This window comes from Tinamus guttatus, unplaced genomic scaffold (genome assembly GCF_059628265.1).
Source record: "Tinamus guttatus ecotype Peru unplaced genomic scaffold, ASM5962826v1 Tinamus_guttatus_pri_ptg000293l, whole genome shotgun sequence".
Lineage (NCBI taxonomy): Eukaryota > Metazoa > Chordata > Aves > Tinamiformes > Tinamidae > Tinamus > Tinamus guttatus.
Window position 1 is genome coordinate 1,584,585 of NW_028288827.1, and position 25,150 is coordinate 1,609,734.

Below are 25,150 nucleotides of genomic sequence, written 5' to 3' on the forward strand. Positions count from 1 at the left end.
GCCTGCGGCTGCGGCGGCGCCGCCTGGGCCCGCTCCGGTGCCGAGGTCGCTCTCTGCAGTGGCTCTTTCACAGCGGATAAGGAAGCGCAGTGACCGCCGCGTGCTGCAGGTTTCAGCATTATTCCTGCTTTTATTTGTTTGCCCATAACCAGACCTTTCTGACGGAGGCCGCTGGCTCTGCTGGCTTCATGCCAAACCTCGGAGCGTTCCCTGGGAATGCCCCGGTGAGAGCAGCTCCTCGCAGAGCCGAGGGCGCCCGCAGCGCCGGCGCTCGGGTCGGCTCCGCGCAGGGCTCGCTCGGATGCAGCTCGGGGCGTTAACTCCGGCCGCATGGAGCATCCGGCTCGGCCCGGGCAGCGGAGCCGCCTGGCTGTTACTCGTCATGCGGGAGACGGGAGATGCAGTGCTCTGCTGCTGAGATTCGAACTTCGAGGCAGCTTAATAAGAATAGTAATTAGTGACTTTAATTTCCCCAGTGCTCAATCAGCCCTTACAAAACACAGTCTCCAGCTCCCCACGGCTGCTCCTTAGCCACCTACGTCAGCCTCACTCACCCTCCTGCAGCAGGTCATATCCTCCAGCTACTCCGCGTGCCCAACCTCATGTGTTTCCCAGGAGCATTTTAGGAGAATATCTGGAAGGTGTCTTGAAGGAAAACAGAGGTTTTCCAGGTGTACTGAGAGCAGGTGTCGCTGGTCGCTGACAGAGGGATGGTTCCCTCAGTATCACTCCTGAATCGGGCATTCCTCTATATATTCATTAGTGATTTGAACAAGAAAGAGGGGGAAAGCGCTCATTGACTTGGCCAAAAACATCTTGCGGGAGAGGCAAGAGGAGCTCGGTAGGACAGGGTTAGAGCTCAGCGTGATAGGTACAAACTGCAGGTGCGACTTCAGTTGAAAAGCTGCTGTTTACTAAGAATTTGAAGTATTGCCCAACCTGGGGGTATTTGGCAGAAAAGGCCTTGCAGATACGCGCAGGTGAACATCGGGTGCCTCCTCCCGCTGCCTGGGGCCAGGCGAGTCTGCGGAGGGAGCAGGGGCAGGTCCCGTGGCCGTCCCCGTCGCCGTCCGCAGCGACGCTCCGGCTGCAGCGGTGCCCGGAGGGGAAGCGACCGGGAGCAGGAGCCCTCCGAGGCTGCCGAGCCCCGGGTGGGAGGAGGGATCCACCGAGCTGGTCCACGTAGCTCCGGAGCGAGGACAGGTTTTCAGACACCTGCTGCAGAGGGAACGAACTGGCTACCCCGGGGCAGCCTGGCAAGTGCCACCCTCGTCTCCTCCGATTGCGGGAAGCTGCACCCGGAACTGCGGCTCCGGCTCCGCGGGAGCTCCGAGGAGGGAATGCGGGGAATAGGGTGAACTTGCGAGAAGGAGGTTTGAGCGGGATGAGCAGGCCGAGCCCGCCCGGGCCGGGTCGGAGCCGCCAGCGAAGGCCCTGCTTCCCCGGTGCCTGCGGGCCCTGAGCTAGAGTAGTGATTTAAGATAAATGTAAATTAACTGGCAGCTCCAGGCTGCTTGGAACGCGCCTTTCGCAAGATCTCGCTGCATTTTATGCAGCAACATTTAATGAATGTCAGCTTTCAAAAGCCACTCGAAATTTTGGCTATTTTAGTATTAGACATGTTTTTTTCCAACTATAGAAACAAGGAAAATGCTTGTATTTTAAATGGGTTGTTTTTTGCTGTTATTATAGTAGGCTTAAAAGCATTTATTTTTGAAACTTAGCGTGTTTATTCCCAAACCAGCGATTACCAAGTCAAAATCTTGAGCACTATTTAATAGACGTCCCAAATGAAAGCAGCGCATGGAAGGGGCGCGTGTGTCCCCCCTCGCAGTGCAGGACATACACGGCTCAAACGCTGCCCTTGCGGGCGCCCAGCTTGGTTTCTGGAGCATTGTCTCATCGTCGCCACGTCATCGTTTTGTTGTGATTCTCTTGTGTTCAGATCTTACGAGGATCACTTGTCTTGAGGCAGCGGCAGTTCTGCCCTGGTGCCTTCGTAGTGACCTTGCCGTCCTAAAGCTGTCGATGGAATGAACTGAAACTGTTGCGTTATTGCCAAAATTGAGTGATCTCTTATATCATGACTGTATCGTTTTGCCTCCCTATAACCTTTTCATTTAATGTGTCTAGGACTTTTTAAAAGATGCTTTACCCCTCCCCTCCAAATTTAAGTTCAGACTGTCTTTTAAAATTTTTATATCTTGACAGTCTTGAAGCAAACGTTCAAATGAACCTGGATTACCATATAGTGAAACTTTGGGGTTCCTTTCAGGCATGAAATCTGTGTATTTCTAATACAAGTTGAGCCCAGACCATGTTCAAATAGAACATGTGCAAACTTTGATATGAAAGCAGTGTAAATCTTCTGGGTTATGTTGTAGTTTTGCACTTTTGAATGAGTGTTTCCAACTAAACAGCGTGATGGGGTTTTGATGGGTATGGGTGAATGCAGCCTTCTCTAACCCCAAAATACTAAATTGTGGAAATGGTAGGGAACAGAGTCACGAGGGGGAACGCAGATTGGCGGTGCGGTGACAGGGGAGTGACGCTCTGGTTTCTTTTGTTATTCGCAGATAATAAAATCACGCAGTGGGAAGACCCCAGGCTGCAGAACCCAGCGATTACTGGCCCAGTAAGTAGCGCTGCGCCTCGGCGCGGGGCGCGGGTGCGTGTGCCGGGCGGCCGAACCCCGCTCGGAGCACGGCCATGTGTGGCCAAGCGTCGCGGTGCCTCGTCCTGGCGTGGAAGAGCTTGGCTGCTGCGGGGAGCAGGGATAGCGAGGCGCTCGGAGCCGCTCCGGAGCGCGCCAGGCGCTGCCGCGGGATCCTCGGGAATGGCCGGAGCCCGGTTTGCCGCCGCGGCGCCGCGTGGCGCGCGGGTAGACGGTGCACGGGACAGGGGGGCTCTGGGCCTCCCTAGCGATAGACAGGCAGACGGCGATCACAGATTCCCTCCCTAGCTGGGAATCTCTGCAGTCCTTGGTGCTCATCCCTGCTCGCAGGCACTCGCACATGGTGCCAGCTCTCCGGAGCACCCGCGCAGCGTGCCGGCTAGCAGATGTCGTGGTGGATCCCGCGGCGCATCCGTCACGCGGCCGAGCGGAGGCAGGAGGCAGGGCTCGCTCTTCGGAGGGAGGGCTCGCTCTTCGGAGGCAGGGCTCGCTCTTCGGAGCACAGGGCTCCAGTGTTGGCCGGTTTTGTCCTCCGGCTGCCGCGTGCGCTCCAGCCTGCGCCCGGAGCGGGGCGGGATCTCCGCACAGGATCCGCGCCCGGCCGGAGCCCAGGAGCAGAAGCTGACAGCCCCGGGGCAGATCTGGCACTTGTGTTTGCTGCATCCTTGATGGCGAAATTCCAGGTGTGGTTTTACTGGAAGTACACCTAAAGGAATGTTAGTGTGAAATAGGCTTTAGGTTTTTTCTCTTTCTTTCTGCAAACATCCTGATACTGTAACTTCCTTACTGTGGGACAGCCTGTGCCAGGTCTTTGCACAGATCCTCCCCGTGGCGCTCAGGTAGGATGTCCTGGTGCGGAGCGGCGCGAGGGACTAACACATTCGAAGGAGACATCAAACTTAGTGTAGATAAAACAGTTTTCACAATATGAACCTTAGGAAGAATAAACTCCTGGCTTTAATGTCAGTTTTTTAAAACATCACATATGGAGTGAGTCTTTGGCCTTTTTAATGCAGTTTTATATCATTTTGTGGAGTCCTGAGTGATCAGATTTCCAACTCTTAAGACCTTTTCAGGTGGAAAGAGGAAGAAATTTGCCAAGAATACTTTTTATTTTGCATAAAGGCTCATGATTTTTAGGGGTCACAGTTCATAGCAGATTAGCTACTGCGTAGCGTTATCCTAATTGCACTTTTGTTAATAAGGTTATTAACAATCGCTCGCTTGAGCATAATTGCTGTTGGACTGATTTATCCATTTATCATGGGCTTAATGCTTGAGATACTTATCTACAGTATATTGTACTAATTCTTATGCTTATTCTCCCAACCTTGAATATAAACAGAAGAGACTCTTTGGAGAATTTTGTTGCAAGATAATCATGGTCAATCTTTATCCCATTAAGTAAATAACTGGATTTTTTTTTTCTAATGAGGAAGCAAGATCAAATCTGTTTTATGGCCACATCATCATTCATCTTAATGATTTTAATAGTATTTTTGGTGCCGTGACAGAAACAAAGACATGCTTAAATTGCATTTCACATTGAATTCAAATAATACAAGCATGCCAAGAGATTCCTTAATGGCTGCAATCAAGTGATATGATCATCAGAGCATAATTTATTTGGATTTTTTTAACCTTTCCCGTCTCATCTTCCACAACACGAGAGCCCCGCGGAGCAGCAGCGTTCGTGCCCCCGCCGCAGCGTGCAGGAGGCGCCCGGGGCAGAGCGGAGATCGCGGTGACGACCTGTGTGACGGCAGCGCTGGTGCTGCTGGCCCCAGCACTTCCCAGCGCTGGCAATGGGTTTAGTTCAGAAAACGCGTCCGAAGTCATGGGCGGCGGCGCGCGGATGCGTTGGGTGAGCGTTGGGCGGCAGCGCGCGGACGCGTTGGGTGAGCGTTGGGCAGTGGCGCGCGGACATCTTGAGTGAGCGTTGGGCGGCAGCGCGCGGACGCGTTGGGTGAGCGATGGGCAGCGGCGCGCGGACGCGTTGGGTGAGCGTTGGGCGGCGGCGCTTTGGTCGCAGACCCATTCGGATCTGGGCCTGGGACACGAGAGCCGCGGCCATCGCTGTAGGTGCCCGCGGCAGCAGCGCTGCGGTCACCTCCTCTCCAGGGTCAGGCTGGTCCGCGCAGGGCTGGAGAGCAGCACCGTGGTGCTGGGCACGTCCCTGTGGCGCCGCGGGGGCTCGCGGCCTTCACTGCTCGGGCGGTGGTTTTCCTGGAGCCCCTCGCTTGTTCTCGGTTGTATTTTCCAAGTTCTTTGTGGTTCATGCCTCTGTGCAGCACTGGGCAGTGCTGAGCGCCGCTAGCAGCGTAAATCCCGTTCTGGAGCATCACTAGGAGTTTGGAAACCTTGGGTCAGGAAGTTTGGGACTTGATAGCTCATCTTCCCACCCAGAAAGGGCAAGACGGTGTGCAGGCTGCGGGCGTAGCGGGGTGCTTTTCCATGACCCTGCACCGTACGTATCCAGAGCGCGCGTCTCCACTTCAGCTTTTGCCCCGGTGGCGTTGGAGCGTCGCGCTGCGCAATGCCCGTGAAGTAACGTGTCGTTGTGCTTCTCCGACAGGCAGTCCCCTATTCCAGGGAGTTCAAGCAGAAGTACGACTACTTCCGCAAGAAGCTGAAGAAACCCGTGAGTAGGACCGTGCCGCTATGTGGTGGGCTCCTTGCGCCCTCGGGGGGATAAACAGACCTCGGGGTAGATGTAGAGTCACGGTCCGTCCTATTCTGTCACACCTGCCAGTCTTTCCTGATCATCCTACTTAGGGAGTTAAGAAGAACAGGAAAACTAAAGTAAGGTTTGCATTTGATTAGCTGATTTCTGGACACAGACTTTTATAAATCTTTAAGGCTCATATTTTCTTCTATGAATGGAAAATGAAAATGACGAGGCTGCAAAGAAGTCCCAGCGAGCCACAACTCGCCCTTGCCCCGGGATTGCCTGGGCTCTCAGCTGACAGGCTATGGCTGGACATGGGCTCCCTCGCTTGCAAGGGCAGAGCAGAGCACGGGTGCTCGCAGTGCACATAGTGCTCCTGGACCAAGAAAACTCAGTGTCACCTGGGCCTCGGGAGGAAGCTCAGCGCTAGGTTGTCCCTCCCATGGACTCACTTGATGGTGCACCAGCCCCAGCTGGAACATGGAGAGAGACGGGCCAAGCTCTTTACCTTTTTACTATTAGATCCTCACATGCTTCTCTAACTGCAGGAGACTGTGTTTTTCTGCACAGTATTAAAAGGTCACATAAGACTTTAAAGCAAAAAAAGAAAAAAAAAAAAAGCAAACCTTAAAAAACAGTTGTTTCGAGGCTATTTGATTAGGAATACGATAGCTGACTGTAGAGGTCCTGTTTATGTTCATCCAGTCTGCTGCTGCTTCCTTCTACAAATTCTCCCCCTCTGCACTCAGTTGTCCCCCAGGTCCCCTGGATGCAGTCCCTGGGTAACGTGCAGGGGCCGGGAGCTCCCGGGCCCAACGCCGGCGGCGCTGGCCGCGCGGTGCTGTTCACTGGCGCCTTGGCAGGGCGATTCTCTTTTGTTTGAGCACTGTGAATGTTCGTATTGTGTTAACAACCTCCCGGCCTTCACACGTTCTGAGTGGAAGGACTGTGAACAGCTTGTCCTTCTCTCATCCTTTAAGTGAAAATGCCCTGAAAACAGGGCATAGCGATATCATTTTCTCCCATTTTTATTGTTCCTTTTCTGTTGGTTTTCCTTGTTTTGTCAAACACCACAGAAAGCTCTGAACCCCTAGAGGAGTCCAGTGGGTTCACCGTGAGCCCTCCTCTTGCGGGCTCAGAGGGCGCCTTCGTGCCCCAAGACGCCTGACCTGCCGTTTAGCGAGGGGGTTGTGGGACGGCTGCGGGTCGGGGCTAACGCGGGCAGTGTCTCCTCTCGCGCAGGCTGATATACCAAACAGATTTGAGATGAAGCTGCACAGAAACAATATTTTCGAGGAGTCCTACCGAAGAATCATGTCCGTGAAGAGACCCGACGTGCTAAAAGCCAGGCTCTGGATTGAGTTCGAGTCAGAGAAAGGGCTTGACTACGGTGGCGTGGCCCGAGAATGGTTCTTCCTCTTGTCCAAGGAGATGTTTAATCCTTATTACGGTCTCTTTGAGTATTCAGCAACGTAAGTCTCCACTGAAATACTTCCCTTCACAACATGGTATACGTTAGATTTTGTGTAGGAGACAAAGCTAAATTGGAGGGTGGTTGATCCTCCTCCGTGGCACATCACTATATACTCTTAAGCAGTCCCATCTCTCTTTGGCCATCTTATTTCCTGTTTGCATTTCAGGGAATCCTTAAATTCCCCTGAAGCCTCAGAGAGTGTTTCCATGTTCGTGGCCGTGCTCAGCACTGCCTTGCAGCTACTCCCGTGCGGCTCTTTCCAGGGTTTCTTATCCCCATCCAGTCTGCTTCTGCTCACAGGTGTGGAATAGGTTGCCAAGTGGAGGACCCAGGGCTGCATAATGAGGGGGTTCCCTCGTGTCCCACAAAAGTCCTGGCCTGTTCTTTATTGTGCAATTTTGATGGAAAAATAAATTTCAAGTTGATTTTGGAAAATATTAGCACATCCAGTGAATAAGCATTACATGTCATACAGTTGCTCGTTTACAGATCACTGTACCAAGCATTATATTACTTCTCATCAATTTTATTTAGCCTGCAAAAGATAGGAGCTAGTTAGGGTTTTTAGGAAATTCTTCAGGCGATGGAGAGTTTGCAGCCTGCAGAGGCGTTGCAGGGAGCCGCACTAGCCACAGACGGATCACGTTGGTCCCTTGGCCGAACGTTCCCGGCGCTCCGGCCCCGCTGCCCTGGGTCCGCGGGAGTCGTGTGCCCGGGAGCGCGGGGATACGAGCGTTGCACTGACGGGAGCAGGCGAGAAGCGGCCCTGGGCTCCAAGTGTTTGTCAGCACATCTGAGCATCTGCTCGTTTCGACCTGAATGTTCAGCTTGTTTTTCCGTCTTTCTCCCCCCAAAGGGACAACTACACGCTTCAGATTAATCCTAACTCAGGGCTTTGTAATGAAGATCATCTGTCATATTTCACGTTTATTGGACGGGTTGCTGGTCTGGCAGTGTATCACGGGAAGCTGTTAGATGGTGAGTCTTACACTTCAGGGCTATGATACCGTTACTAGGTTTTTATTAAATAAATCACTTGAGTAATTCCAACGCATTAGAGTGCAGTATTTTGGGAGACAAAGTCTGGGTGCAAGTAGCGGAGCTGGAGCCCCCGGAAACTGCGCTCTAGACTTGCTGGGTGATGCTGTCATAACTACAAATACATGCAAGTATGTTTTGCTCTTTTTCTCTTGCTAACTCTGCCAAATGAGTTCCAGCCCCCAAGGAGGTAATGGCTAAATCTGTGCCAGCTGAAGCCAATGGCTTGTGTGAGTGCCAGGCACTTTCATCTGTGAAATCTGCGTTGATTTAATGAGAAGATTTCTGCTTCACTTTGAAATCTGGGAATAAGCAAGGAGACAGACTTTGTAATCAGACTACATGTTATTTAGAGGCAGTGCAGCACCACCACAGAGGCTCACCGTGCTGCTTCCCTAGCCTCTCCTTGGAGAGGAGAACTGCAATTTCAATGGCACCCTCATGCACTCTGAGCTCCCCGTGTTCTGTGTCCCTCTCCCCTAACCTCCAGCATGACTTACACTAATGTAATGGAGCCCGGGGCCTCTGCCCCGCAGCAGGAGATGAGGCCGCTGCGCTAACGGGGCGATCGCGGCGCTGCTGCGGGCAGGAGAGCCCTTCCCAGGGGCTGAGCCGCCCTGGAGCCGCCGCGGAGCGGTGGATCTAACGCACATCCCTCTGTCCTAGGCTTCTTCATCAGACCCTTCTACAAGATGATGCTGGGGAAGCCAATAACCCTGAAAGACATGGAATCAGTGGTAAGACAATGCTTACACCTCATCAGCATGAGCCGTTCTGGGAGGCTTTTCCCTGGAGGGGTGTGGAAAAGCTCAGAAGTCCAGGGAACTGCCTGTGGGAAGCACAAGGTCAGAGAGGCTTGAGGCAGGTGCCTTTCCCTGGGTGGGAGAGCAGCGGTCAGGGCTGAGGGCAGGAGACCTCCCGCGGCGCCAGCTCTCCCTGCTGGGCAGCAGGAGCAGGAGGCTGCGGCGCAGCTTGTGCCAGCGACGGAAAATCCGTGACAGAAAATCTGCCACACCGACACTGCTGCTGTCACGGTCACTGAGTTCTGGCAGATCTCTCTTTTGTTGGTGCATCCACAACTAAATAATGTTTTAACTCTACTTTGGAATTCAACTTGTAATTATTACGGCTCTTTTGCTTGGAAGTGTTTCTTCATATCTACACATACACTTTTCCTTTCTTTCTTGGCTCAGTTTTAATTATGAACATAAAGGAAGATGAAGATATGACCCTCTTGGGAAATTAGAGGGTATCTTAAATTATTTCTGAAATAAAATGGTACATAAGTTTTCTTGAAGAGAATGTACAGCTTTATCTGAGAAGACATTTGCTACCCTACAATTACACACTGCAGAATACAGTACTGCATAAATAACATCCATGTCAGTTACAGCAAGATACATAAATAAAAATATAGCATCTAAGAAAAATACAAATGAATAACGTTTTTTCATAGCCGTGCAAATAAGGGAGTTCTCATCGTTCTAATTCCTTTGGCATTCTAGTTTCAGATTTTCTTTTTACTACTTTATTTTTCAAATTAAATTGTGCCTTGAATTGTCACATTTATATGCATTGTGTAATTGTAATCTGCTGCAGGACAGTGAATACTACAACTCCTTGAAGTGGATCCTGGAAAACGACCCTACAGAGCTGGATCTCATGTTTTGCATAGATGAGGAAAACTTTGGACAGGTATGTGAGAGTTATCCAAAAACCTCTACTTCCATCTCAGTATTGGTTGCTGCCAAAAAGTAGTTAAATACAGAGCAAAGTCTCCTGGTTCATGGCCTCAATGGGAACCGCTGACGATGACAATCGGGGAAACTTTGTTTTGTCTTTTATGCTGTACGGTCAGATAATGCAACAAAAAGACATATGCATGTTCTACCGAGGTGCCTGCTTCATGGGCACCTCCCTCTGCTACAGCCCAGAAGGGTTACATACACATTCAAAACCTGGAGAAGAAGTAGATGGCAATACTGAAAAGTTAAGGGAAAAGGAAAGGCTGAGAGAACTGGGCTTGACTCCAAGCTCCAGCTTCTGTATTGGGGGCCACAGTGTCTTTTTTAAAAGCAGACTGCAAAATTTCTTAACACGAGCACAGAGCGTGCTGTCAGGAACATTTCAATCCATTTCTCAATGCTTGCTCCTTCTTTCCATTAATACAGAAACTAATAAAAACTATGTGGAGATTACATGTATTTTCCACTACATGTTACATGGAAAATAACCAGAACAATGAAGTCACTGGAAGCAAAGCTCTGGTGCTGCCCAGCGTTGTTGGTGGCTAACTTCTATTAACAACCACACAGATAGCGGAGATGCGCAGGGTGCCTGTCCTTCCTCTGCCAGGGAGCTTTGCAAACTGCCTTAGAAACAGCTGCAGGTTGAGACTCCCTCATTTATTTCTTAGTCTACCTTCTTATTATTGAATCTTTCGAAGTGTCATTCTGACAGGATTTATAATTTTTTCTGTCTTGAACATAACATGCGTGGGTTGCTTCTTAATGCTCCCTTGATACAATTAAAATGACAGTACGTGAGGCAATCTTTCTTTGTCCTCTTTAGATAAAATAGATTTTTTTGGAAATAGATGCATCTGAAAATGCCTTAGTTATTGTTTTTAATGTTTCTCCTGACCTCCTTATCCCCGGAGCGCTCCTTCGCGAGGGGGCGGATGGAGTCCCTGGTGCTGCGCAGCCGCGCGGGCAGGAGCGCAGGCGGCCGCGGCTCCGGCTCCCGCTCCGGCTCCTGCTCCAGCTCCCGCTCCCGGCGCCGGCTGCAGGCGCCTCGGCCGCGGGAAGGGCCCGCGGGCGCCTTCGTGCCCGTCGCACGGGCAGAAACGTCTCTGCTGTCTGGCGATTCTCGTTCAGGCGTCGGGGCGAGCTGCTGAGCGCGTCCTCCCGTGTCTCAGAGGGACGGGACCGTTTCGGGCTGCTTTGCAGCCGTAGCAAGGAACGATTTTTTAGTTCTCTTGACTAATTCCTGTTCTAACTTAGATACAAGCTCACTGAGCTACAAATTCCAATAGTAGTAGATATAATAGATAAAATCTTCTGGTGAGATGCAAAACTGGCATGTGTCAAAAAAAAAATCTAGTGATTTTTTTTCTTGTTTCTACCTTTCATTTTTAAAAGCCAACAATAGGTTTTAATAGTTCCTGCTGTAGATTAAGAAGTGGCATCCAAAGAAATGTGCAACAAGGAGGGCACTCTCCAGAGAGCAGAGCAAGGAAAGGTCTTTGGCTGGTATCCTGATGGCTCTGAAATATTACTGTAATTTCTTAAAGGCATCTTATCTTCCCGGGGGACAGAAAGAAGCAAGAGCCAAAACCCCTGTGCGGCCTGCGCGCGCCTCACGCCTGGGATCGGGGCTCTCAGCAGCCTTGTCCTGCACCCTCGCGCCGCGCTCCGGCCTGGCCCCTCCGCGCGGCGCCGGGCCCACACGAGAGGGCCCGAGGCAGCTCCGCAGCAGCAGGACAGGCCTTCATTTTTTCCATGCAATAACAGGCATTCAACATCCAATAACATGGACCTGTTCTGTTTTTCTGTTTGTTGAAGCATTCGGTGTCAATCCGGCCTTGGAAAGAGCTTTCCAGCTCCTTTTATTAGTTCATGAGTTCAGTATCTCACCTTTGCCCAACCGAAACATGCCGTTTAATCCCGCCGAGATTAGCAGTGCTTGGCAAAGGCCTCGCTAGCAGCCTGGGGGTGCAGTCAGTGCCGGCAGCACGGGGCTGCGGAGCTGGTGGGGCGACAGAGCAGCAGAAGGGTCCATGTTCCCTCCCTCCTCCTGCCCGAGCAGCGTTCCGCAGCGCAGACAGCGAGGGCGTCCAGCCCCGCGCGGGCAGCGAGGGCGTCCAGCCCCGCGCGGACAGCGAGGGAGTCCAGCCCCGAGCAGACAGCGAGGGAGTCCAGCCCCGCGCGGGCGGCGAGGGAGTCCAGCCCCGCGCGGGCAGCGAGGGAGTCCAGCCCCGCGCGGGCAGCGAGGGGGTCCAGCCCCGCGCGGGCAGCGAGGGAGCCCAGCCCCGCGCGGGCGGCGAGGGAGTCCAGCCCCGCGCGGGCAGCGAGGGAGTCCAGCCCCGCGCGGGCAGCGAGGGAGCCCAGCCCCGCGCGGGCAGCGAGGGGGTCCAGCCCCGCGCGGGCAGCGAGGGAGCCCAGCCCCGCGCGGGCGGCGAGGGAGTCCAGCCCCGCGCGGGCAGCGAGGGAGTCCAGCCCCGTGCGGACAGCGAGGGAGTCCAGCCCCGTGCGGACAATGAGGGAGTCCAGCCCCGCGCGGGCAGCGAGGGAGCCCAGCCCCGTGCGGACAGCGAGGGAGTCCAGCCCCGCGCGGGCGCCTGGCTCTGCCTCCGCCTCGGCTGCGCTGTGGGGCCCGCGCTCGTCCGCCCCGGCGCCAGCTCCGTCCAGCGCCCGCTCATCAATTCCCTTCTTCAGAAATAAACGTAGAGATGGAAATTGTGGCACTTCCTTGTGAACTATAGTGAATGTGGCTTTGTCTTTGCAGTCTTGCACTCCATGGTGACCAATCTATAAGCTTTTGCCATACTGCAGTCTGCAGTCTGTGTTTTCATCACTCAGCGGAGCCCGCAGTTAAGGACCGCGCGTTTGCTGTTGGCAGTTTGGCTGCTCACCAGCCAATGAGTGTGGTGCAGAGCTGCTCCTTGCGAGTGAGCCTACACTAATGTGTCCTTTATGGTGCCATCTTTAGATGAGGAATACTGCAAAGTCTCCAGCCCTTAGAGCATAATAAAACTGGGATACTAATTTGAAATACTGCTCAGTGATGGATTTCATGAGAAATAAGCCTGAAATAATGATGTTCATTTTGTTTTGTTTTGTTTTTCTTTTGAAATACAGACGTATCAAGTTGACTTGAAGCCAAATGGGTCAGAAATTATGGTAACAAATGAAAACAAAAGGGAATACATTGAGTACGTATGTATTTTTGGACTTTATCCAGTGTAACCAGCACAGCAGTGCTCTTGTGGGAATGAAAGCCCCGCAGTTATTGCACCGTGCAGATCCACAGTGAAAACAAAGCTCTGTCAGAGAGCTCGTTGCTCCCCCGCTGCTCCCCCGCTTGGCAAGGCCGCGCGTTAGCGGCGTCGCTGCCCGAGCCGCGCGCAGGGCGGCCGAGCCCGGTGCACGCGCCGAGCACGGGGATCCCTCCTTGAGCAACCGGGGCTCAGACCGCTCTGAGGGAGTCACCCACTCCAGACCCCTTGCAATCGTGGCAAAGAACCCGCACATCTTGGGCGCAGGAATGTTAGATAGACGTACGGATTCCACCACATTCCGTGCCTTTTACTGTCTGATGGGCTGCAAGGTCACAGAACACAAATCCTGTCTGGATGGGAACAAAAAGCTGTCTAAACACAAAGAATGGGAAGGAGATGGCATTTCTTCAAATTAACTTGCCATTTTGATTGTCATTTGAGGAAGGGCTCAGGAGATCTGCACACATTTAAGTATTTTTCTTCTAAGAGAAAAACGTCTTACTTGTTTGTTAATCACATTTGCAGTGTTGCATTACGTGATCTGACTGTAATGGGGGAACAACAAGAAATTTCTGCTTTTAGGAACTCCTTTGTACAATTACTTTCATGGCAAGGAATATGTTTATGCTGTCAAATCTTTAGTTTTTCAGGCATATTGGTTGTGTTTGCAGATGCGAAATATTATACATCATAAACATTTCTTGCCTTTGTAATCTCCATACACTGCAGTAAAGAAAAGCTCTTTCAAAATGTGCATTTTGAGATGCATAACTGAATTACGAGTTCATCTAAATGCCTCTTGCATGGCTACCCACATATTGGTTTATATTCTTAAAATTAAGTTTTGTTTGCATTCTCTCACTTGGAAATGACTTGCATAAATCAAAAATCATAGATTTATTCTCTGGAATTCCCTTATGATGGTCCAGTTCATATGCTAAAGAACAAGCAAGCAAGCAAACAAAAAAAACACAAAAAAGCAAACCAACAAACCCCTGCGGGTTTAGTCACGAGTGGAAATCCACCTTTGCTTCTTTGTCTTCACGTAACACCCGAGCGGGGCATCCTCATGTGTGCTGAACAAGGGGGTGCTGCACAAAGAATCTCTCTCTAATAGAAAATTTGGGTTTTCATTTAAAGAATAGCTAGTTATTATTACAGGAAAGAATGAATACTTGAATTGACTAAATAGCGTATAAAAACACATATCTTGTGTTATTTCTTTAAGCATTGTGAGTGACCATCAAAGGAGTACTACTCAGTACCATAACACCACTTTTGCATACTCCAGTTTGCACATGCATTGTCCAGTACAAGAACAAAAACAGAATAAAACAGTTTGTTTTTTTCTGAAACTGCCTCCATAGCCAAGACACAGGCTTCTCCAGTGCAACCCAAAGTGCCTAAGATGGGCCCAAAGCTGCTTTCCACAGTGGCCTTCATCCCATCATCTTTCTCTGTTAGGTACACAGACCAGATCTGTGGTTTTGGTCACCATCAAAAATTGGCCAAATTTATATTCTATTTGTAGAATATAAAATATTCAATTCAGAGTATAAAATATTCAAAAATATTTGTTGCTATTCATAAGTATCTCCTCAAAGTGACAAACGTTGTAATTGTCAGGTTTACAAGTACAGAAATTACGTTTGCAACTTGCTGGAGTAGGAAGCGAGTGGGTTCCTGGGCTCCCCTGAGGTCTGGGCGCAGCCTGGTTAGCACCCAAACACCCCCAGTTCCTGCTGATGCTGCAGTTTTTATTCACCCATCTCTTTATCTGCTTATTGACAGCCCCAGCAGACGTCACTGGCCACTGTCAGTTACCCAGAGCTCGGGGGGAATAAAATGGCTAATTATTTAAGTACCTAAAAACAGCATCTGGGATCTAAATCATAGCATAACTTAGAAAGAAATCAAGAATTTCTAGGCTATTTTAGTCCACAAGTAAGGCATTTACCATGTTCATCTTTGAGTAAACATCCATAGGAACAGAAAGATTAATGGCATGTGATCTGCTAGTGTCACATCAAAATTTTTTTGTGATAAAGGTCATATCTAAAAAACTTTGAATTTTATGTACAGAGTTTTAATGTCACATGCTAAATTGAAAATATTGGTTACTAAACTTCTCTATACTCGTCAGGGATTTTTCCATCACTCTGAAAGGCCACGCAAGGTAAATTGGAACAATTAATAAAAAGCTGTTCATGTTCAGGTGTTTCACAGACAGAGGAAGTTGAGAGATTGGAGGTATTTTTTCCAAGTTATGTTCAGAGTTTAAGGTCAGAGTGTGAGTGAAGCTGTGAATGAGAAACTGAAACTATCAGGGTAGTTACAATCTCTAAACACTTTGCTTCCAATCTGCTAATGAATTTGTTCCTCTACTGCAGCCTCGTCATCCAGTGGAGATTTGTAAATAGAGTTCAAAAACAGATGAATGCCTTTTTGGAGGTAAGGTCTTTTAAAAGCTGCTGTTTTTCACAAAAAAAATCTTTTAACGTTATGGATATTTTTAAGAGTCTAGAGTAAAATTATTTTATTTATACAGGCTTCTTATACTGCTGTATCTGGATCGAGGGAGTGGGGAGTTTTGTATGATTGCATGGGCTCCATAATCACAATGCTTATGGTTTCATATTTTTGTATTCATGCAGTCCTTCTCTTTCAAGTTTAAATTACTTGAACTTGAAAAAAATGATTAATTTTTAAATTAGATATTCATAATACTTTTACAACTGTGTATTTTATTTACTTACCATCCATGAATTCAAAAGATCTTGTTAAATAAAATTTTAATTGCATATGGTACAAGATTTTTAACTTTGTTTTGCTTTCTTTCAGGGATTCACAGAGCTTCTTCCTATTGATTTGATAAAAATTTTTGATGAAAACGAGCTAGAGGTGAGTACATATAATTGACTTCTAGAGACAAGAGATCGGTAGTGCTTTCTGCAAATAGAGCTGTATATTCTGCATTCACTAAACTGTAACTGAATTGGGACGCAAAGATGCTTTACTTCTGGTGGGAAGAGGACTTTCTCCCTCTAAGTAATGAGTCTCTTAAACAAAAAGCACAACAAATATTGCTGTTTGAGTGAGGCCGGCGCGTAGCTGGCTGCCGTCCTGCCTGCCTGCGCCACGTAAGTTTGAGAGGACGCCCAAACGGTGCCGTCCACGACTCGGCCCCGCTGCCGGCCTGCGCGGCCTCCTCCCGCGATGGGGACAGCGATGGGGACGGCGATGGGGACGAGGGGGACGAGGGGGAGCGTGGGCGCCCGGCGGGAGCCGCCCGCGTAACCACAACCCACCCGTTGCCTCATGTGCCTCAGCTGCTCATGTGCGGCCTCGGGGACGTGGACGTCAACGACTGGAGGCAGCACACCATCTACAAGAACGGCTACTGCCCCAACCACCCCGTCATCCAGTGGTTCTGGAAGGTAACGCGCCCGCCGCAGCCGCCCTCGGGGGGCTCGGAGAGACCGCGCTGGGACAGACCCAAGCTCTAAAGTTGGGTCTTTGGCTTTAGATAAACAGTCTTGAAGTATTTGTGAAGTAAAATATTTTTATGAGAAACATATGTTCATAAAAAAAAAACTGAAATATTTTTGCATATATATGCAATAGATTTTTACTTTTCAAGGGGGTAGCTACTTTAAATTCTGAGAATCCTGCAGCTTGATACATGCATTCAAAGTTAATTTGGGGGTTTCTTATGTCATTTTCATGACCATTTCATGGTGTAAATACCTTTTCATGGTATAAATGCAGAATATCTCCTTGTGCCAGCAATCACCACGCTACAACAGCATGAAGATTTACTAGTCCAAATGGTGAGACGGTCCCAGGAGTTTTGGCTCCGCACTCTTTGTATGGACTCCCTGGTCTGGGTTTTTCTGACCCTCTGGATGCCTCTTGGCAGGCGAGGGCTGCGGATGCACCAGGGAACCCTCCTGTGGAGACGAGGCGGCTGCTGCCGCAGCGACGCCTCCGGCGTTGGGCCCGGTGGCGCTCGGGACGCTCCCCATGTAGCCATGACCCAGTCGGCATCGCTACCCATGGGTCAAAGTCTCGCACTCTAGTAGAAACAAACGGCATCTCCAGCTATCCCAGGGAGAGCTGGTGACCGTGTGTCCCTGTGTCCGTAGGCTGTTTTACTGATGGACGCCGAGAAACGGATCCGATTACTGCAGTTTGTTACCGGGACGTCACGCGTGCCTATGAACGGATTTGCTGAACTCTACGGTGAGCCGCTTCCCGCTCCTGCATATCCGCAGTGCAGTGGGACCAGCTCTGTGCAGGAACTGCCCGGCGCGGAGCCGGCTTCAGGCTTCTCCCTCCTGGAGCCAGGAACCGTGGGGAATGTGGGGGGCACCTCAAGGTTGGGACAAATCAGGCGCTATGCAGACATTTTCCTTGCCCGGGAATGTATCAGCTTCCACTAAGCAAATTTTGACTGTCATCAGGAATAATAATCATGGCATATGAGGAAGAGGAGGTTGTGATTTTATCACATAATGTCCAAGTTTGCTGCTTTGGAATTTTACAGTATCTCTGTGCAAAGGTAGCTCAACAAGCTTATGTGAAAACAAATACATCATTTCTATGTGCTTTAATGTAGACTTGACTTCAGAGAGTTTGTACCAGCTAATCCATACCAACTGATAATATAACCTAGAATTTGTGTCAACATTTACTTTTGAAAATAACCTGTAAGTAATCCCTACACTGTCCAGGAATTTAACCTCCGCATGTTTTTCATTTTCAACCAGGTTCAAATGGTCCTCAGCTGTTTACAATAGAGCAATGGGGAAGTCCTGATAAACTGCCCAGAGCTCACACATGGTAAGTCAGAAAGGGATAAAAACAGAGCTGTCATCGTGGTCTTCTCTTGTTTGCAGGATTCTTTTTTCCTATTCCTGGTACATGGAATCAGTGAACTCTGAAAAGTGTGACTGGACAAAGCATGGCATAAAAAACACCATTCCATAGAATAAAACAAAAATGTTCTATTTTTCAGTTCTCCTTTAGATTGTACAGGACTTTTTCAAAATCTTCTTTTGGGTGTTTATTCCTATTCTTTTTCTCCCCCAGAGGGAGAAGCCTGTTGAGGCTTTGAAAACATTTCATCTTTGTCAGAAAGCTGTTTCCCATCACCTGACTCTATTTTTTCTTTTCTTTTTTCCTTTTCTAAGTAGGTTTTAAAAAATTCCCACATCCAGTTCTGCAAAGAAAGGAATTTCTGAAACCCCATTTTGCAAACACAAGCTTTTAGCCAGGTTTGCAAAGGGCACTATGGGAGATCGCCCTCACTTGGACAATAAGATACACCCTGTGTGAAGGCCTCCAAATAATTTAACCTTTCTATTTCTTTAAATAGAATTTAAAATGTAAATAGAATTCTATTATGTACATTTTTCAATTACTAGATTAATCTTTTCTTTCTAAATTTCAGCTTTAATCGCCTAGACTTACCTCTTTATGAATCTTTTGAAGATTTACGAGAGAAGCTACTTATGGCAGTTGAAAATGCTCAAGGATTTGAAGGAGTGGATTAAAACAACTACCTTTTTTCCCCTTCAAGCAAGTTCTGCTTGCACTTTTGCATTTGCCTAACGGACTCTGAGTGACTATGGCAGAACAGTTGCACAATGTTGGTTCATGGAGCAAACACTTCTACAGTGCAGTTGCCTAAATTCAGAAGTTTGAACTATAACCTGTGGATTGTTTTTTCTGACATTTCCGCAGCAAATTACCAACTGGTTAACATGTACTCTGATTACATTTCAGCAAGACTTGTTCTATTTATGTTGTGCCTCTGTAGGCAAAGCCCTTAATAAATATTTTACATAATTTCTAATGACAATGAATGGAATTAATCATTTTACAGGTATAGTATTACAACTCATGTTTACTTTTTAATTGATTTAGACATTTTCAGATTTTATTTCATTACAATTAAATATCATGTACTTGGAAAAATGAGCATTTTTCTTATTCTTAATTTCATACCAGACTTGATGCCAGTGTCATTTTTTTCAAAGCACATTTTGAGCCTCGTGTTCCCAAACCATTAAAGAAAGAAAATAGGAGAAAGCTCTGGTGGAAGTTTTCTGTTCACAGGCTGTATCAAGAGCAACTCTAAAAACCTTTTCACTGAGCACATAAAATACTTTTTGTCTCCAGAAGAAGGACTGGATGTTGCTCTTTTGTATAGATCAATAGCATAGTTAAAAGTCAAGAGAGAATCATAACATAGCATGCCCAATCTCATGTTCAGTGAAGAAACTGCCTCATTATTCCTTGATAATATTTACATGTACTATAAAACATTTTGGGGTAGGGTTGGCATTAATGATTTTGCTTAACCCTGTCATTACCTTTGTACAGTGATACTTTTATTATCCTTTCCTCTTTACTGTTTGCAACGGAGGCATTTTGAATGAAACCTGACACGGCGTGATTTGGCACTATGGAAAACAGATCTGTTTTGTCTCCTATTTGTATGCATTTGCTAATGATAACTAAATAACTATTTTTTGTTTGTTTCTAACTGCACCAACTCTAAAGGCACTTTATGTAACACATGGAAGTCATATCTGTTTTTTATCATACACATTAATGTGATTATATTCCTTCTCTCACTGCACATGTCTTTCTGGTGCAATATCTATCAATTGTGAATTTGGCTGCTGCTGATGTATAAAAGAAAAAAAAAACAGATGTAGAGCTGAGCCTGCAGACATGTTCTCACCAATTGTTTTTGTGATTTATTTTTTACTTAATCACAAAAATTTATTTAATATACACTGCTATCTAATCAATTTTGTTACTATGACATGTTGCATGCTTAAACTATGATGTCTGAGTTGCATCTGTTGTGTGATGGATTAAAAGTGCAAGATTGGTACTGGATCCGCTGAAGTTAAGTGGTTCGCACACGGCAGGGCGCAGGGCGCAGGGCACGGCGGGACCAGGCGCTCGCGCGCGGCTCCCGCTCCTCCGCACGCGCCGAGCGCTCCCCGCGCGAGGCCACGGGCGCGTTGCTGCCGGGGCTTCCTCACCTGCTCTCCCACGGGGACAGCCGGGGACAGCCAGGCCTCCAGCTCCGCAGGGCACGGCCAGAAGCCTCGTGGTGGTAGCATTCCGCAAACGCTCGTGTCGAAGCACAAACTCTACAGAGAGAGTAGGTACACGGAGAAGTTTATTTTAATTGAACACAGGGTAGGGTTCAGTTTTATAAATGTATTTTCTGACAGGCCTTTCTGACCTTCCGCATTTTGAAGTTTAAACACAAGGCGGCAGTTGTCTGCGCCCTGCCTAGCGAGGGCAGCTCTGTGCTCCAGAGTCAGCGGTTGGGAGCCCTGTGAGGGAGCGGAGAGACCACGATCACTGCAGTTATTTACACCCGTCTGTGTTCAGCATTGCTCGTTACAGCACAGACCCCCTCTCGGAAGTGTCGGGCTCCAGAATCCTCCTTCCTCTCTAAATCACTTTACCTGGAGGCTCTTTCATGCCCCTGCAGGGTACGTTCCTGCCTGGTGCACACAGCATCAGAGCCTTACACCTGCTGAGGATTCCGTGACTTGTTGTGGAACTGAAGCACGAGCTCGGTGATGTGGAAGTGGAGGATGTGATCCTGCAGTAATTCAGCTAGGGTGGAACAAGCAGTCAGGCTGTGCTTTGACTGACACTCCTCTTGTTAGGATTGTGCTTTAACCCCTTCCCTCATCCTCAAATTTGAAAGCAGGGTTGACTTAGCTACAGCAAAGTCACTGCAAGCGATAGATGCTGATAGTTATCAAGAACTGAATGGTGACATCAGACTCGAGAGGGACCTTTTTATGTTGTTGAGGTCACTTGTGTTTGGGGGTTTCTATAGGAATCCGCTTGCTTACCTACACAAACTGATAGACACGCCAGAAGAATTTACTAACTGTAACAGTAGTGAGTGAATTGCAATGTAGCAAGAAAAACTGATGTGCTGATGGATCAGTTTATGTTTTGAGAGGACATTTTTTAGAAAAGAGTTTGACGTTACATACAAAGGCCTGGAGTCCCTCGGGGTAGCTCTGATTGCCCCAGGTGACGCGACGTGAACTAACTCGGTCAGGGGGGTCCGCGAACGGCGCGGGCAGCTCGTGGCGCCGCTCTGCGCTCTCGCCTGGGTCGCGCTATGGCACGCGGTCAGGGCAGCGCTGCCTCCTCGCGGCCCCGGCGCACGTGGCGGGGAGCCCTTCAGCCCCGCGCTCGGAGCTCGGAGCTCGCCGCCCCGCTGCTGCCCTTTGCCGCGGGGGTGCCGACGCTGCCCTGCGCGGAGTGCGACGATCCAGTGCGTGTTGGGGCCTCTAAACGATCCGGATCCCGTGTGCAGGACCTGGCGCGAGCACCTGCAGGGTCAGCCGTTGCGAACGGCTCGGCCAGGCCCTTTGCCGCGTAACGGTGTTTCATGCTCAGAAGCTGCCTCGTCAGCTGGAATTAACAGGCTCTTCCTGAGGAAGTCACGGGGTTTCCTAACTTTCCTCTGTGTATAGGTCGTGGTTTGGTCTCTATTTTGGGTTTTAGCCATGCGTGTAGTTACATGGATCTGGCTGTGCTCATGGAAGTATCTATCAAAATGTACTCTTGTTGGCTACCTTGAGAGCTACCCCTTAGGGCAGACATGCACGTTGCTTGGCCACAGTTAACATCTGCTGCAGTGTGACAAACCCCAGGGACCTGTCTTCAGGTTTGCAGAACATTATGCAAGGCCCAGCATGCGGCATTAGCTTTGCAATTCCTTTTCTTCTACCCCGGCCTGCAACACAGAGCCCAACTGCTGTTGCTGGGATCCTAGGCTGGAGTCCAGACTTCCCTGTCTGACAACATGGAAATGTCTGGAGTCCCTCTGAAACTCATAAAGCGAAGCCCAAGGAACTTTCTGGAAAAAAAAAAAAGTGTCTAAATCTGTCACTTACTGCAAATAGTATCTAAAATACAATAAAGCAACCACTCCAAGGAGACTTGTGCTGTATACAGTGCCCTAACACAGCTACTTTGCCTCGCTCTCCTCTCGCACACTCCTAGTCCAGCCGAGTCCCCACAGAACGACCCAGCACTACTGCAATAGTTTCTCTCCAGCCCCAATGTCTGCTCAGTAAATAATGGTCATGGGGCTGGTTTGAGAAACTTCAAAGAATCCCTAACAACCTGCGTCACGCTGTAGACTGTGGAGCGCTGTGGCTGCCGCCCCTGGTTCAGAGCAGGGCTCTCAGGCCCGCGGGGCCGCTGAGCGCCCTGCACGGCACCCGCGCGGCCGCGTCGCGTCGCCTCCGCGCTGCCGCCTTTCACCCGGAGCCCCGAGGGCCGGTGCTTCCACGCTGCCGCCTTTCCCTCGGCATCCCGCCTGCCCCGTGCGGGGCTCCCGCGGAGGGGCGCCCGGCGGAGGCCGCGTCGCCGCGCCGGGCCGGGAGCGCTGCCACGGGCGCGGAGCTGGCGCGCCGCGGGCACACGCGGTGCCCATCGGCCCTTCCCGCGGTGCCCATCGGCCCTTCCCGCGACGGGTCACCAGGCCCGTGTGCCCGCCAGGGCTGATCAGCGTAGGGCCAGTGCAGAACAGGGAGAGCCGCCCAATGGCACCTCTTCAACGCACATGGAAAACAAAATCATCTGGGATGTAAAACTGCAGGAATGGCCCTTCGGTCTTCAGCTACTGTTCTGATGTTGCACTAAAAAGTGATGGACGTTTGAAATGCACGGGGAACAGATGAAACGGGAATGTAACCACATTAACGTTGCCTGCCTAGCAGAGCTGCCAGACTGCACACAAACCTTGTTGGAGAACACGCCATCCATGCAAATCATACTTAATCACGCAGCTATATATAAACCTGCAGCCAATCTGGTTCACCACTCATCTCCCGCTTACATGGTTGTTTTCTTTTCTATATTATTTTCATGTAGCCTTTGCTCCTTTTGTCTTACCATTTTACATATATGTTTATATCTCTAGTATACCCTGTCCATACCCACGTACTGGTACACACGTGTTGCATTTCATGCTGCTTTAATCCGTTCCCTTGGATTTAGAGGGACGCCACGCTCTGTGCCGTGGCTCCGTCGCGCCGCCGCCGCGCGGGGCAGGTTGCGATTCTCGGACCCCGCCGGAAACGCCAGAGAGGGAGGCTGTTATATTCTGTGCTTGTCAACCTATTTTTTTTTTACAATTAAATTTAAACTGGAGCTTCTTAGTATCTCCAAAGGTGAATGAGAGTTTCAGACATTCCAAATGAATTCTCATATTCATAATTTTTTTTTGTAAAACTGCCTCACACTAGGCAGCAATTCAAAATCATGCTAAACTACCTTTAATTTGATTTTAAAACTACTTACAGATAATGCTCATTTTCACATTTAAAATAACTTTAAACTGTGGTTGGATTTGGCACACCGTGGGAAAAGGTTTGGTTTAAGGGCAAAAATCATTCTTTCCATTTATTTTCTTAAGAGAAGTGAAGGAAATTGTAGTTTGTTTTCCTGATAGCAAATGTTCAATGTGACAAAACGAACTCGTTGTAATGAAATGATGCAACTTAATTAAATATTTAATAAAGAATTATGGAAGCTAGAGCATTTCATACTCAACTATATTTTTTGTGTCTAGCTGAAGCTATGTTTAGCTCTGTTTAAAAAACCCTAGTAATAAGGTGGCCCTTTCCTGCAAGGGCCAGCAGGTGCTTGTGGGAGCCCGCCTACCTTCTTTGCCTGGTGTATGTTTAAGTGATTAAAATCAGTGGTTCCCACTTCTTTCTCCGTGATCCTTCGCTTCCATGAAACACTAACACATCACGTTTTCAGCTGAAAAATAACGTATCACTAGGAGAGGTCTAGAGCAAATTCCAGGCCACTGCTGCACAGCTCGACACGACACTGTTTAGGGCGACGTCTCGCGATCGTGACGCATCGGAACAAGTCGTACAAGGTTAGTCACGACGCAGTGCTCGCTGAAGAGGTGTCACTGCACAAGACACCAAACTGCCATCTCGCCCAGCTTCTTTTTGGTACCCCACCCATCCCAGCACAGTTTCTAAGAAAATAATAATTTAGGTCTTGAATTATCTGGTACGCAATGAGCGTATATAGAGCAGACAGGCTCTGTTATCCCTTAGTCTTACTGATAGAATTAACGCGCAGCTAAGTTAAAAAATCAGCTTACGCAGCTTCAGTGTCCTGCTGGACAGCTTGAGTGTCAGGAGCTGGACAAGGAGGACGGGCAGACAAGGTGACTATGCGAAACTTTCTTACTTTGACCCCAGACCATCAGTGTCAATCCCAAAGACTGTCCGATTTACCACAGCTGGGAAGACCCGTTCTGTTCCTGGGGAGCTCCCTAACGCTGCCCCATGACCAACAACCCCCTCAGCTGACTCAGCCTGGTAGGATTTGCAGCTGAGGACTTTGTGCCATAAGGTGACAAACAAGATAATACCATAAACAGGAGATTAACAAGGACACTTCACAAAACCAGCCCCTCCTGTCCCCCCTCCAACATTACCCATGCCTCTACAATGGCATCCGTATTTCCAAATGGAAATGAAAAATTCCTGGTGGCATTGCAACCTTCTCGATGGTAGAAGGACAGCTGTGCTAGCCCCTGTTCTGCAGTGTCTGCCAATGGCAAACGTGCACTGAGGAGAGAGGCTGCTGACCTTACACAAACAAACAAGCCAATATGTTGAAGTCCCCAATAAACGCAGATGCAGCAGCAATGCTCTGTGGCCACCCGTAGGAGCCGCTGCAGGAAGGACATTTGCAGTGACTAGGGTATCATTCCAGCAGCGAGCGCAGGGCAGACTGGAGCGCAGGGCCCTTGTGCAAACGCCCTTCCCAGTGCGGGTGACGCAGCCCAGAGGAGTCCTATGGAGGGAGGGTCCTTATTTCTCATACAAACAGCACTCCGTATTTTTCACTTGTTTTCAAGCAGACTCGCCGGTAACGGCGCTCGTTCCGCTCCCGCGGCAGCGCCGGGGTGCAAGCGCAGAGACGGCCCCCGCGCCGCAGGGCTGCGTGTCGGCCGCGCCGCACGACGGCGGCGCAGATGGACGGGCGGACGCCCACAGAGCCGGCTTGGGTGTTTGTATCATGGTGGTGGGACACTGACCTGGGCAGGGAGCACACACAAGACCCATGAGCACTGTGAGAGGTACACCTACTGTTGAGGCCTTATGGTTAGAACTGCATTTAATGAATATTTGGAACTGAAAAACCCACTGGTACTCACAAACGATGAAATTTCTTTAAAATGCTGCCCAGTACTCGCTT

General features: G+C 49.3%; 1 protein-coding gene across 4 annotated transcripts in view; it reads left to right on the forward strand.

Moving 5' to 3' along the window:
• NEDD4L (NEDD4 like E3 ubiquitin protein ligase) overlaps nucleotides 1-19,760 on the forward strand; it is a 93,971-nt gene extending 74,211 nt beyond the window's left edge. For all 4 annotated transcript variants that reach the window (XM_088527857.1, XM_088527858.1, XM_088527859.1 and 1 more), the window contains 13 exons: nucleotides 2,577-2,635; nucleotides 5,250-5,315; nucleotides 6,585-6,814; nucleotides 7,673-7,794; nucleotides 8,521-8,591; nucleotides 9,454-9,549; nucleotides 12,714-12,787; nucleotides 15,244-15,304; nucleotides 15,695-15,754; nucleotides 16,183-16,290; nucleotides 16,999-17,095; nucleotides 17,623-17,695; nucleotides 18,306-19,760. In XM_088527857.1, coding sequence (XP_088383983.1) covers nucleotides 2,577-2,635; nucleotides 5,250-5,315; nucleotides 6,585-6,814; nucleotides 7,673-7,794; nucleotides 8,521-8,591; nucleotides 9,454-9,549; nucleotides 12,714-12,787; nucleotides 15,244-15,304; nucleotides 15,695-15,754; nucleotides 16,183-16,290; nucleotides 16,999-17,095; nucleotides 17,623-17,695; nucleotides 18,306-18,408 — 1,220 coding nt within the window. In that variant the 3' untranslated portion in view covers nucleotides 18,409-19,760. The remainder of the gene's footprint in view (nucleotides 1-2,576; nucleotides 2,636-5,249; nucleotides 5,316-6,584; nucleotides 6,815-7,672; nucleotides 7,795-8,520; nucleotides 8,592-9,453; nucleotides 9,550-12,713; nucleotides 12,788-15,243; nucleotides 15,305-15,694; nucleotides 15,755-16,182; nucleotides 16,291-16,998; nucleotides 17,096-17,622; nucleotides 17,696-18,305) is intronic.
• Nucleotides 19,761-25,150: the final 5,390 nt, after the last annotated feature.